Genomic DNA, 13,645 nt, shown 5'->3' on the forward strand with positions numbered 1-13,645 from the left:
CCTGAATTTAACTATGGATGTACTACTGTTTGTTTGCTCACAACTTTCAGGTCGAAAAACATTGCAATAATCGTCATAAGACCTTAGGTATCAAGTGTCAGAAAGCTGGTTGTATGGTTAGAGCTAGGTTCAAGGGAGATATTGGCAGACATCACAAGTATTGTCATGATCTTAAGGCCGGTAAGAAAATATATAAATAGAATAACTGGAATAACACTGTGGAACATTACAAAATAATATTGTGTTTGATTTCAGGCTGGTGGAAGAAGGCCCCAAGACCTGATAGAGCTTAGCGCGATGCAGTCCAAGAAAAAGGTGGAGCCATGTTTGAAAGACATGAGGAATTTTCTTTAGTCGGTTATTGTCCTGAATGTGTATATAAACAACATTGTGATGTTTTGTAAATTGCTACGTGGAAGCAATGCGAGTTTGTTGCTAGATTTTCAGTTTGTTAATGTTCTGGACATAAAGCTTTCCTGATTTGTTAGAATGTGAGTCTTAACCTTCTGTGTGAAAAGTTTGAGTGCAATTTTTAGCTGGATGTAGAAGTTTCACTGTGAGTTAATTGGCATTGTTCTTCTGAACACGTGTTTCGTGATGGTACAGTTTCAAGCTTTGAGTGGCCAATTTAACTTGTTCTGAACATAGACGTTTCATCCATGATGCTACAGCTCGTTTCAAATTTGCCAAAATTCCCATCATTCGAAATTCATTTAAGGTTTCCATTTTAATTCAAATACTGTATTAGTGTACTGATGTGTCCAAATGTTCAACTTCTACCATCATATTTTGCAAAGAACATTTAACTCAAATTCTGAGAGCTGTGGTATAAATTCTAAGATGGAACTCGTTGAAAGATGCCAGTTTTGCTGGAAACTAGGTTTACAATGCCAAAACTTACACCAATGAGCAATCTGAAAAAAGACAGGTAACTGTTCTCTTTGATTTATAGAAGTTCTATCTATATCGATATAAAAAGATTCAAAGGGGCAGATCCAAACCATCTGGACCGTCAAATCATGTTATCTAGCGGTTCAAATCACTTCAATGTTGAGCATCAAACACGTTTAACGCTTTAATTACCCACCACTGCCATTGGTTATAAACACGTTTTGACTTCACGCTATCCCATGAAATCTGCCATGTAATTAATATCCTATCATTTCCACAAAAACAGTAATTGATATCTTACCAAATACCAACATGCAACAAATATATATATATATATATATATATATATATATATATATATATGTATATGTATATCTTACTTAATATAACGTGCAACTAATATCCTACCTAATATAAACGTGCATTGCACGTACATTATTACTAGTGGTACTAAGTTATCATCCTGGTAAACCAAAGCTACGGTTAACAAGCTCTATGGACCCAAAGGAGAAAAATACAGGAAATCATGTTTCACGCATATGGTCTGTCCAGCTGGACCAAAGCTAGGGTTTTCTCCGAGTCGAGAGCTCCAGGATCACAACAACTCTTACTCCATCCAGAAAAAGACAAGCTATCATCAGCAGAAACAACAAAGAAGATGAATCAGTACTCAGGAATCACACTGTCGCCTAGCTTGTTATATCAAAAATGACATTCTTTCAGCAAAACTCAGTGATCCTGCTGGTATCCTTTCAATCCCTGTCATCCTCAGGCTTGCATGGTGATTGAGTGCGCGCTGGTCGATGACCTCTGAATTTGCATCATAAATCAAGCATTGTTGTGGCAGTCTACATGCTCTCGCTGATTTCAAGTACAATTAACACAAGTCAAGCATTGCTGGCACTTCCTCAGCGTTGCTCTGCATATATTTTCTTCCATACTTCGTCATTTTTCTGAGAAAACACCGCAGAGAAGAAAAACTAGGATGTGCAATAGTATATTGCTCCCAAATCTTGCTGCAAGGAGCTGCATCAGCATATGCAGGTCATGAAGATGCAAATCCCTTATGGACATTAGCAATCTGGAAACAACTTGCTGCCTCTAGCCCACCAAAATCTTCTTAAAGATCAAATAAATGATTTACATTGGTTTTACTTCAAAGAATACAGTTACTGGATAATAATTATTCATCCAGAGTGTTAGAAGCATGTACAAGGGTAAAAATAAAATCAGCAAATAAACTGTAGCAATGGAGTTATCCCAATTATAGCTATTTCTATAGTGGCGCCATATCTAGTTCAGTGGGCTAGCACATCTGCAAAATAATACTCCCTCCGTCCTATAATATAAGAGTGTTTTTTACACTAGTGTAGTGTCAAAAACACTCTTATATTATGGGACAGAGGGAGTAGAAAACTGTCACAATATCAACAAAATCATTAGCGTGCCACATAAATGTACCTCACATTTATCCACTTGTTCCAAGATTTTTTGTTTGAAACTATTATTATTATTATTTTCTTTAAAGAAAATTATTGGAACGACATACAACGAGGTACAAAGATTGATATATCAATATAAAGGAAGCATCTTCTGGCTAATCATGTGATGCTAAATGTATCTTCCGGGGATTTGGTATAAACCACACAGGGGCTGGCATGTTGGACCAAAGCTGAGGTGATACAATTCTTTCAACATAGCAATTTCCAAGGTTGAGAACTCCAATATCACGCTGACTCTTCATGCTTCCAAAATGATGATAGGCATCATCCTCATCAGTAAAATAGACGTGATTGGACTTTAACTGTGGATATTCATCGGCACTCAAACAAAGTGATTGATTATGCCCAAGAAACATCACACTGTCACATGAGCTAGTTATGTCTTCAAGTTTTGTTGCAGCAAAATCCACTTTAAATACGTCAAACTTGTCGGTGAAGACCACATGAGAGTCAGAGCCTAACTCAGATTCCAAAACATCGTCATCCTCCCTATCCTCAGGTTTCAGCCTCGACAGATCTGTCGCATCATCAAGCTTGTGTTCCGAAATGTACTCATCCTCCCCATCCTCAAGCCCATGTTCTGAAACATCCTCATCGTCCCAACCCAAACAGTTTCTTGACTTCCAAACTTGCAACAAATCACCGCATGGAGCTTGAGCAATGTACATGTAGTTGCAGTCCTCGATCCAAGCCTTCATTCTCCCCAGAACGATATTTTGTGTTACTACAGGTGCACTGAGATCAAACGTACGGACTTCTCCGCGTGAATCCAATGCAAAGAGCAGGCCATCCTTAAAGAAACAATCTGCATAATTAACATGTGGTGGCAACCAAGTCCATCTATCATCCCCTGCTCTTGCAAATGAAAGTTGTGACTGCGGATTATGCTTGAGTACCACATAATAATCTCCAGTCGATGGATCAGACGACAAAAATGCCTTCTCAAAGAGGTAGTCCCGCAGCTCGCCAAGCGAAAAGACCGAGGGCGTAGGGAAGTCGACTAGGCGTGGAGTGCCGGTGTACCATGAGTACTGATACTTGTGAAGAGCACCGGCATCATCAAAGATGGGCTTCACCTGCTCAATGGTGGTGACGGAAGGCAGGGCGATCTGGTCACCGGTGATGGGGTTGAGGAGGTGCAGCTCGGACCTATCGTCGGCGGTGATGATCCAACCATGGTTGGAGCCGATCACATACCTGGTGCGAATAGGTGGGTCTGGAAGAGCCAATGTGTAGGATTTGTTCTCCACGAGGCTGAAGAGGCCTGCGGCACTCTCACCGGCAGATTCAGAGGTGTATAGGAGGCACGGTGTCTGTGTCTGCCTGAAGAGCCCAAGATTGCAGAGCCTGGCGCAGGCGGAACGCCATGATGAGCAGACGGAGCCTGCCCGGACGAGGTCGGGGGTCTCAAGGCTGGCGAATATGCACATCAGGATGTCCTCCGGCAGCTCCGGCGGTGTCGGCAGCTCCAGGATCTGGGGCTCGCTGGGTATCAGACGGTGAACGGCGAGGAATTCGGCAAGCCTCTGTCCGTACGTTGTCAGCACACCAGACAAGGCCAAACACCTGGATATGCTGCTACCCACGACGGGAATTCCAGACGGCGACATGAAGAAGCAGAGCTCTCGCTGTATGCCTCCCCAATCTCCCTCTCCCCTGTGCTTGATGATCTCTCTCGTAGATGCAGAAGCAACAGAGGGCAGGCAGGGGTAGGCTGCTGTATGATACTTATAGAACGCCAACCGAGGCCTCCTTGCTCGTAGGTGAAGCAGATCCGACCCGGGATCGGGACGGATGTCGCCGGAATTTGATTTCCTGAATTAGAAAACAAGACGCGGTCAGGAAAAGATCGGGATTTTCTGTTATTTGCTGGATGGAGGAACGAGCTTCCACAAATTCCGAGTTCCCCTCCGTTTCGTTCTACGACTGTAGCCCGGCAATGGCGAGAGGCGGAGAGTGCTAACCGGCGGAAGGCGGAAGGCGGCAGGAAGCCCGAGGAGATTGGCTGGGGTATGGAGAGGAGGAGGAGGAGCGGCAGCAGCAGCCACGCCGTCGCGTCTCACGGGGGAAGTGTTTCGCGGTGAGGGTCTGTGGGAGCCAGCCGGAGGAACCGCGTCGCCGCCGCCGCCCCGGCGGTGGAGGACAGCTTAAGCATCTCTAGCCCTTTCATAAAACTTAGTTTCTAGAACCTCCTTCCAAAACTTAACTTTTTAAATTTCTCTCTCGAAATAGGCTTTGGCCCCGCAACTTCTAAAATTTTGAGGGTCTAAATTATCTTCACTTGGCCCTTTGCCTAAAACTTAATTCCCTACATTTTCTTTTCTTTCTTTGCTATTTCTTCCTCCTTTTTTGTATACAAACCCAAGTTCAACTATATTTGCTCAACGTATTAATTCAAAACTTGATATTTCTAATGCACATATTTCATCATTATTTTTAATTCTGTGTTTTTAAATTTAAATATGAAAATTCAAATACAATGTAAGCATTAAGTAATAACTGACCGGGGGCGGCGACGCCGACGGCATGCTTTCTGCAGCGCGAAGGCAGGAGCTTTACGAGCATCTGAGGGCCCGGCCGGGCCTGTGGGCCCACGGGCCTAGTATGCTCCTGCTATTGCGTCTGGTCGGTTACCGTCGTTGACGGTGGAGGTTGGGCCCTCCCGCGTTCCGACGGTGTTGCTGCGCCTAGTCCCAGCTCCTCTTCTGCGTTGTGCAGGCCCCCACTTCGCGGTGCCGTGGTGAGACGGCGTGGGAAGCTTCAAGACCGTGTTGGCGCAGGGTGGTGGACGGTTTGGTGGCGAGCTCCGGAGTGCCTGAGGTGAGGTTGGGTTCAAGAGAAATCCCTGTCGGCGTGGCCGACTCCGACGCGATGGCGCCTGAGGGTGCTGATGGACCTTCCTGGAGGGCCTCAGGGGCTACCCTTCCTTTCTCCTCGTCACGTACCGGGGGGAGCCCTTGGCATCAGCGTCGTCATTGTTGTGTCCCTTCTTGGAGGTGTTGATTGGTACCGGCGCTTCGGAGTCTAGGAACTTGGTGGGAAATCTCCGTTGGGCGCAGTGGTCGCGAGGCTTCTTTGTTTTTGTTGATCCGCCGTTGCCGGCATTTGTTTCTTTTAAATTTTCTCTTCCGCTCCTTTTGGGCGTGACTGTGTTGCTTCCGCCCCAGCACCTATCGTTGGTTGTATCGGTGTTGGTTGCTTTGTAACACAAAGCGGGGGGGCCTTTTTTCGAAAAAAGAATCAAGAACTACAAATTTGCCACGAGTGATCAACAAGATCATCTTCGAGTTGGTGATGAGCTTCCCGATTCTGCGATGTGCAACGCGGAATCTCCAGATCATGTTTGATTGATGTTTCAGCTCCACATGTGCAGCATTGTAGTCAAAGTTAGATCCCTCTGGTTAGCCTCTCTCGTCCTTACTAATTATGTTGCGCAAGATGACACATGTTGTCAATGATCAGTCATAGTATCTTTGGGTTCCAATACTCAAAAAGGCCATGAAAAATCATGAAGCAAGCTTGAAGCACCCCAAAAGTTGTTGACATAATTTCTCATGGATTCTTGGCACATTGCAAAGTGAGAGTTCTTGTTACCTTATGGACGTTGAATTGTCTTCACACATGTGGTCCATTGAGGATAGGTGTCATATGCAAGGTGTAGCACACGTTGTATCCATGGCCATAGGCAACATAGTTACAATGTGGAGCTTGGCAGGCATAAAGCGTTCCAAGTAGGAGAGATCTATGCAGAACATTTAGGTAATTGTGCAAGCCATGCATTTGTAACACCCCGATTTTCGCTCCTCGATTTTTTTCCTTTGCGGGATTTGGCACCCATCTTTTTTGAAGTTAATTGGCTTTTCTCTAGATCTTTGTTGGATGATGGTAATAAATTAGCAACTCTTCTCTTCAATCCTAGAGACATTTCCATCAAAGCTACTTTCATAACTATTCAGTTCAGTAGTAGTAGCGGTTGATATACCCTAAGTGAGTCAGTCCTCATCTCAAGGACATGTGAGGGCCTCAGGTCGGAGCAACCCCTATTCTTGATGATTGCTTTGACATTTGTAATAATGTTGGCCATGTTATATTTGAGCATTGTGCACGAGAGACGAATCGTGTGGCTCGTGGACTAGCTAGTAGGACTAGGGTTGAACATCCATATGTGTGCATGAAGAACGCTCCCTCTTCCATTCATAGTCTTATTGTGGTTGATGTATCTAGTTTTTAGATGAAATAAAGCAAGCTATAATGGCATTTCCCCAACAAAAAAGTGGGGGATAAGTCGGTGAGCCCAAAGGAACTACAACAAAAAACAATGAGGGTCGCAATTGAGAGAGAATCGAGGCAAGGGATATGTCTGAAGGCACCAGAGGACAATGGAGGCCAAGATCGGTCTGGAATACACCACGCGCATCAGCAAACCATAGAACATCATTGCGAGGCAGTGGAGGCGCCCGTTCATCGACCAACTTGAGGAGTTCGACAGCCGGTAACCTTATTGATATCAAAAGTGTCCCGTCGACTACGAGGCGACGGTGATGACTTCATCAATCTCTAGATTTGCTAGTTCAGCCTCTCATAAGAGTCCCATCGGTGGCCTTGTCCGTCATGACCATCGTTGGGACTCTTTTAAGAGACTGACAAAAGCGGAAAGCAAGTTGGTCCTTGTGTCAAAAGCTTCGGCACCGTCATGGCCACCGTTGTGACTCTGACAAAGGCTGAAAGCACATTGGCACTTGCGTCAAAAGCCTCGATGGTGGCCATGACCTGGGCAACCCCCCCCCCCCACACACACACACACTGCACCCAGCTCATGGGCGTCCTGGCAGTGGATTTCAATGTCAATCATAGGAGCATGAGACGATGACTGACTTAGGGTGGTCGTGTTGGGGAACATAGCATGCAATTTAAAAAAAATTCCTACGATCACGCAAGATCTATCTAGGAGATGCATAGCAACGAGAGGGGAGAGTGTGTCCACGTACCCTCATAGACCAAAAGTGGAAGCGTTAGGTTAACGCGGTTGATGTAGTCGAACATCTTCACGATACAACCGATCCAAGTACCGAACGTACGGCACCTCCGTGTTCAGCACACGTTCAGCACGATGATTTCCCTCGAGCTCTTGATCCAGCAGAGGGTCGAGGGAGAGTTTCGTCAGCACAACGGCATGGTGACGGTATTGATGATGTGATCCGCGCAGGGCTTCGCCTAAGAACTATGACAATATGACCGAGGTGTTAAACTATGGAGGGGGGCACCGCACACGGCTAAGGAACAATTGATGTGCCTCTGGGGTGCCCCCTGCCCCCGTATATGAAGGAGGAGGGGAGCCTATATTAGGCCATACGGTAATAGAGGAGGCAGGCCAAAGGGAAGGAGGCGCGCGCCCCCCTATAGGTCCGAATTGGACTAGGGGAAAGGGGCCCCTTGCCCTTTCCTACCCCCTCTCTCTCTTTCCCTATTTCTTCTCTCCTACCCCGGAAAGGAAAAGGGGAATCCTACTAGGACTTGGGAGTCCTAGTAGGACTCCCCACACTTGGCGCACCCCCTCTAGGGCCGGCCTCCTCCTCCTCCCTCCTTTATATACGTGGGTAGGGGACACCCCAAAGGCACAACAGACAATCTCTTAGCCGTGTGCGGTGCACCCTTCCACAGTTACACACCTCGGTCATATCGTCGTAGTGCTTAGGCGAAGCCCTGCGCCAGTAACTTCATCATCATCGTCACCATGCCATCATGCTGACGAAACTCTCCCTTGGCCTCAACTGGATCAAGAGTACAAGGGACGTCACCGAGTTGAACGTGTGCAGATCGCGGAGGTGTCGTATCTTCGGTGCTAGGATCGGTCGGATCGTGAAGACGTACGACTACATCAACCGTGTTGTCATAACGCTTCCGCTTTCGGTCTACGAGGGTACGTGGACTACACTCTTCCATCTCGTTGCTATGCATCACCTTGATAGATCTTGCGTGTGCGTAGGATTTTTTTTGAAATTACCACGTTCCCCAACATTTACACCAATATGACCTAAACGGTAGTGCCACAAATATGTTGCACTATCATTATCAACTTTTCATCTTTTGGCATCAATATTATGACTATGTGTATCACTACGATCGATATTCAATAAACCATTCACATGGGGTGTATGACCATAGAAGGTTTTATTCATATAAACAGAACAACAATTATTCTCCGACTTAAATGTATAACCGTATTGCAATAAACATGATCTAATCATATTAATGCTCAACGCAAACACCAAATAACATTTATTTAGGTTCAATTCTAATCCCGAAGGTAGAGGGAGTGTGCGATGGTGATCGTATCAACCTTGGAATTACTTCCAACACACATCGTCAACTCGTCCTTACCTAGTCTTTGTTTATCTTGTAACTCCTGTTTCGAGTTACTAATCTTAGTAACTGAACCGGTATCAAATACCCTGGGGTTACTATGAACACTAGTAAAGTACACATCAATAACATCTATATCAAATATACCTATCACTTTGCCATCCTTCTTATCCGCCAAATACTTGGGGTAGTTCCGCTTCCAGTGACCAGTCCCTTTGCAGTAGAAGCACTCAGTTTCAGGCTTAGGTCCAGACTTGGGCTTCTTCCCAGGAGTAGCAACTCGCTTGATATTCTTCTTGAAGTTCCCCTTCTTCCCTTTGCCCTTTTTCTTGAAACTAGTGGTCTTGTTAACCATCAACAATTGATGCTTTTTCTTGATTTCTACCTTCACCGATTTCAGCATTGCGAAGAGCTTGGGAATCGTTTTAGTCATCCCTCGCATATTATAGTTCATCACGAAGTTCTAGTAACTTGGTGATAGTGACTAGAGAACTCTGTCAATCACTATCTTATCTGGAAGATTAACTCCCACTTGATTCAAGCGATTGTAGTACTCAGACATTCTGAGCATATGCTCACTAGCTGAGCTATTCCCCTCCATCTTGTAGGCAAAGTACTTTGTCAGAGGTCTCATACCTCTTAACACGGGCATGAGTCTGAAATACCAATTTCAACTCTTGGAACATCTCATATGCTCCATGTCGTTCAAAACATTTTTGAAGTCCCGGTTCTAAGCCGTAAAGCATGGTGCACTAAACTCTCAAGTAGTCATCATACTGAGCTTGTCAAACGTTCATAACGTCTGCATGCTCCTACAATAGTTCTGTCACCTAATGGTGCATCAAGGACATAATTCTTTTGTGCAGCAATGAGGATAATCCTCAGATCACAGACCTAGTCCGCATCATTGCTACTATCATCTTTCAACTTAGTTTTCTCTAGGAACATATCATAAATAAAACGGGGAGCTATAACGCGAGCTATTGATCTACAACATAATTTGCAAATACTATCAAGACTAAGTTCATGATAAATTAAAGTTCAATTAATCATATTACTTAAGAACTCCCACTTAGATAGACATCCCTCTAGTCATCTAAATGATCACATGATCCATATCAACTAAACCATGTCCGATCATCACGTGAGATGGAGTAGTTTTCAATGGTGAACATCTCTATGTTGATCATAGCTACTATATGATTCACGTTCCACCTTTCGGTCTTAGTGTTCCGATGCCATATCTACATATGCTAGCACTACTGTAGGTTGCTGCTAACGCGACACTACGATCAGAGACCCTCGATGAAACTGTGTGTGATGCTATAATTGCAAACGATGGTGTAAAAAATAGTCAAAAAAGGTGCAAAACGTTTGTGATGGAGGATGCATCAAACACGGTTCAGATTTTAGTTGCGTGTGAGATGCAGGGCATACGGTTTAGCTCAATTAACTGTTTGCGACGAGGAGGAACAAAAGAAACGGGCAACCAAATGAAGGTGCGTGCGATGTACAGCATATAGTTCACTCGGATGAACTGTTTGTGATTAGGCAACACAAAAGAAACAGTCAGCCAGATCAAAGGAGTGTGCGATATATGACATGCGGTTCATTCGGATGAACTTTTTGCGTTGAGACATGAGAGCAGAAACGGTTCAAATGAACAGGATGTGTGTGATACAAGGCAAACAGGTGTGTAATCGGAAATGTGTGCAAAGACCGATAACAACACAAACGATTACTGCTAACAAGCCATGTGTGTTGTGGGCAAACGATTGCTGGTATACAATTGTGAGTGATTGATGAAAACATCACCGACGGGTTACATTATTTAGTCCGTGTGCGATGTGATTTTCTTTGTCCGCACAACATCTACTCTCTGTCTACGGAGCATCAACATATATACTTAAAAAGACAACATTGCATAACCAAAATAAGCATACAATTACACAAGTGACTACACACATAACATTTCCACACACCAAAGCAAGCAATTACATGCATACTAAAGTAGGATAAACAAGGATCTAATCATCTACTTATTGTTGCGACGACGCTTGCCATTGCTCTGCTTCCGGCTGGATCCCTGGCCGTTTTGGGGAAGGAGGCACTTCCTCATGTCAACAATCCTGCTGTACATGTCGTAGTTCGTGTACACCTCCTTGGCCGCGTACACGACGTGAGCTTTGTCGAGTTTCTCCATCAGGCACGCTTGTCCATGTTGCACGAATCCTTCATGTCTGTAGTAGGGGTCGATGATGGCCTCAGCGAGGTGAACCAGTGAGTCCTTCTCATGCTCCTTGCTGCCCCAGATCTTGTATTGGCCCTGGATGTCGACAAGATTCTGGCAGGCGATGTCCGAATTCTCGAGCGCCTTTACATTGTTGGTGATGTCCACTGTAGCGAACATGTAGTGGGGTGATACGTCTCCAACGTATCTATAATTTTTGATTGCTCCGTGCTATATTATCTACTATTTTAGAAATTATTGGGCTTTATTATCCACTTTTATATTATTTTTGGGACTAACCTATTAACCGGAGGCCCAGCCCAGAATTGATGATTTTTGCCTGTTTTAGGGTTTCGAAGAAAAGGAATATCAAACGGAGTCCAAACGGAATAAACCTTCGGAAACGTGATTTTATCATCAGATAAGATCCAGGAGACTTGGACCCTCCATCAAGAAAGCCACGAGGTGGTCACGAGGGTGGAGGGCGCGCCCCCCCTAGGGCGCGCCCCCTGCCTCGTGGGCCCCTCGAAGCTCCACCGACGTACTTCTTCCTCCCATATATATCCACGTATCCTCAAACGATCAGAGGGGACCCAAAAACCTAATTCCACCAACGCAACTTTCTGTATCCATGAGATCCCATCTTGGGGTCTGTTCCGGAGCTCCGTCGGAGGGGGCATCGATCACGGAGGGCTACTACATCATCATCCAAGCCCCTCCGATGAAGTGTGAGTAGTTTACTTCAGACCTACGGGTCCATAGCTAGTAGCTAGATGGCTTCTTCTCTCTTTTTGGATCTCAATACAATGTTCTCCCCCTCTCTTGTGGAGATCTATTCGATGTAATCTTCTTTTTGCGGTGTGTTTGTTGAGATCGATGAATTGTGGGTTTATGATCCAGTCTATCTATGAATAATATTTGAATCTTCTCTGAATTATTTTATGTATGATTGGTTATCTTTGCAAGTCTCTTTGAATTATCAGTTTGGTTTGGCCTACTAGATTGGTTGTTCTTGCCATGGGAGAAGTGCTTAGCTTTGGGTTCAATCTTGCGGTGTCCTTTCCCAGTGACAGAAGGGGCAGCAAGGAACGTATTGTATTGTTGCCATCGAGGATAACAAGATGGGGTTTTTATCATATTGCATGAAACTATCCCTCTACATCATGTCATCTTGCTTAAGGCATTACTCTATTTTTAACTTAATACTCTAGATGCATGCTGGATAGTGGTCGATGAGTGGAGTAATAGTAGTAGATGCAGAATCGTTTCGGTCTACTTGTCTCGGACGTGATGCCTATATACATGATCATACCTAGATATTCTCATAACTATGCTCAATTCCGTCAATTGCTCAAAAGTAATTTGTTCACCCATCGTAGAATACTTATGCTCTTGAGAGAAGCCACTAGTGAAACCTATGGCCCCCGGGTCTCTTTCTCATCATATCAATCTCCATTACTTTATTATTGCTTTGCTTTACTTTATTTACTTTTCATCTCTATATCAAAAATACCAAAAATATTATTTATCATCTCTATCAGATCTCACTTTCATAAGTGAACGTGAAGGGATTGACAACCCCTAAGTGCGTTGGTTGCGTTGAGCTATTGTTTTTGTGTAGGTAGGACGGACTCGAGCGTAGCCTCCTACTGGATTGATACCTTGGTTCTCAAAAACTGAGGGAAATACTTACGCTACTTTGTTGCATCATCCCTTCCTCTTCGGGGAAATCCAACGCAGTGCTCAAGAGGTAGCAAGAAGGATTTCTGGCACCATTGCCAGGGAGTCTGCGCAAAAGTCAACATACCAAGTACCCATCACAATCCCTATCTCCCGCATTATATTATTTGCCATTTGCCTCTCGTTTTCCTCTCCCCCACTTCACCCTTACCGTTTTATTTGCCCTCTCTCTCTCTATCCTCCCTCTCTATTTTCCTCTTTTTGCTCGTTTGCTTTTTGTTTGCTCGTGTGTTGGATTGCTTGTTTGTCGCGATGGCTCAAGATAATACTAAATTGTGTGACTTCACCAATACCAACAATAATGATTTCCTTAGCACTCCAATTGCTCCTCTTACCGATGCTGAATCTTGTGAAATTAATACTGCCTTGTTGAATCTTGTCATGAAAGATCCGTTCTTCGGCCTTCCTAGTGAAGATGCCGCTACCCATCTTAATAGCTTCGTTGATTTGTGTGACATGCAAAAGAAGAAAGATGTCGATAATGATATTGTTAAATTGAAGCTATTTCCTTTTTCACTTAGAGATCGTGCTAAAGTTTGGTTTTCTTCTTTGCCTAAAAATAGTATTGATTCTTGGAACAAGTGCAAATATGCTTTTATCTCTAAGTATTTTCCTCCCGCTAAGATCATCTCTCTTAGAAACGATATTATGAATTTTAAACAACTTGATCATGAACATGTTGCACAAGCTTGGGAGAGAATGAAATTAATGATACGTAATTGCCCTACTCATGGTTTAAATTTGTGGATGATTGTTCAGAATTTTTATGCCGAATTGAATTTTGCTTCTAGAAATCTTTTAGATTCGGCCACGGGAGGCACTTTTATGGAAATCACTTTAGGAGAAGCTACTAAACTCCTAGATAATATTATGGTTAATTATTCTCAATGGCATACTGAAAGATCTACTAAAAAGGTGC

The 13,645-nt window shown here is 44.2% G+C and overlaps 1 protein-coding gene across 1 annotated transcript; it reads right to left on the reverse strand.

The window, feature by feature from the left end:
* Positions 1 to 2,326: 2,326 nt before the first annotated feature.
* LOC125522917 (uncharacterized) lies at positions 2,327 to 4,559 on the reverse strand. The gene is made up of 2 exons (XM_048687959.2): positions 4,358 to 4,559; positions 2,327 to 4,208 (listed from the first exon to the last, which is right to left on the reverse strand). Exon 2 carries the CDS (start codon positions 4,001 to 4,003, stop codon positions 2,489 to 2,491), a length of 1,515 nt encoding a protein of 504 aa, XP_048543916.1. The 5' UTR covers positions 4,004 to 4,208; positions 4,358 to 4,559; the 3' UTR covers positions 2,327 to 2,488.
* Positions 4,560 to 13,645: the final 9,086 nt, after the last annotated feature.

The sequence above is a fragment of the Triticum urartu genome, chromosome 7A (genome assembly GCF_056163025.1).
Source record: "Triticum urartu cultivar PI428250 chromosome 7A, HENAU_Tu73, whole genome shotgun sequence".
NCBI classification, from domain to species: Eukaryota; Viridiplantae; Streptophyta; class Magnoliopsida; order Poales; family Poaceae; genus Triticum; species Triticum urartu.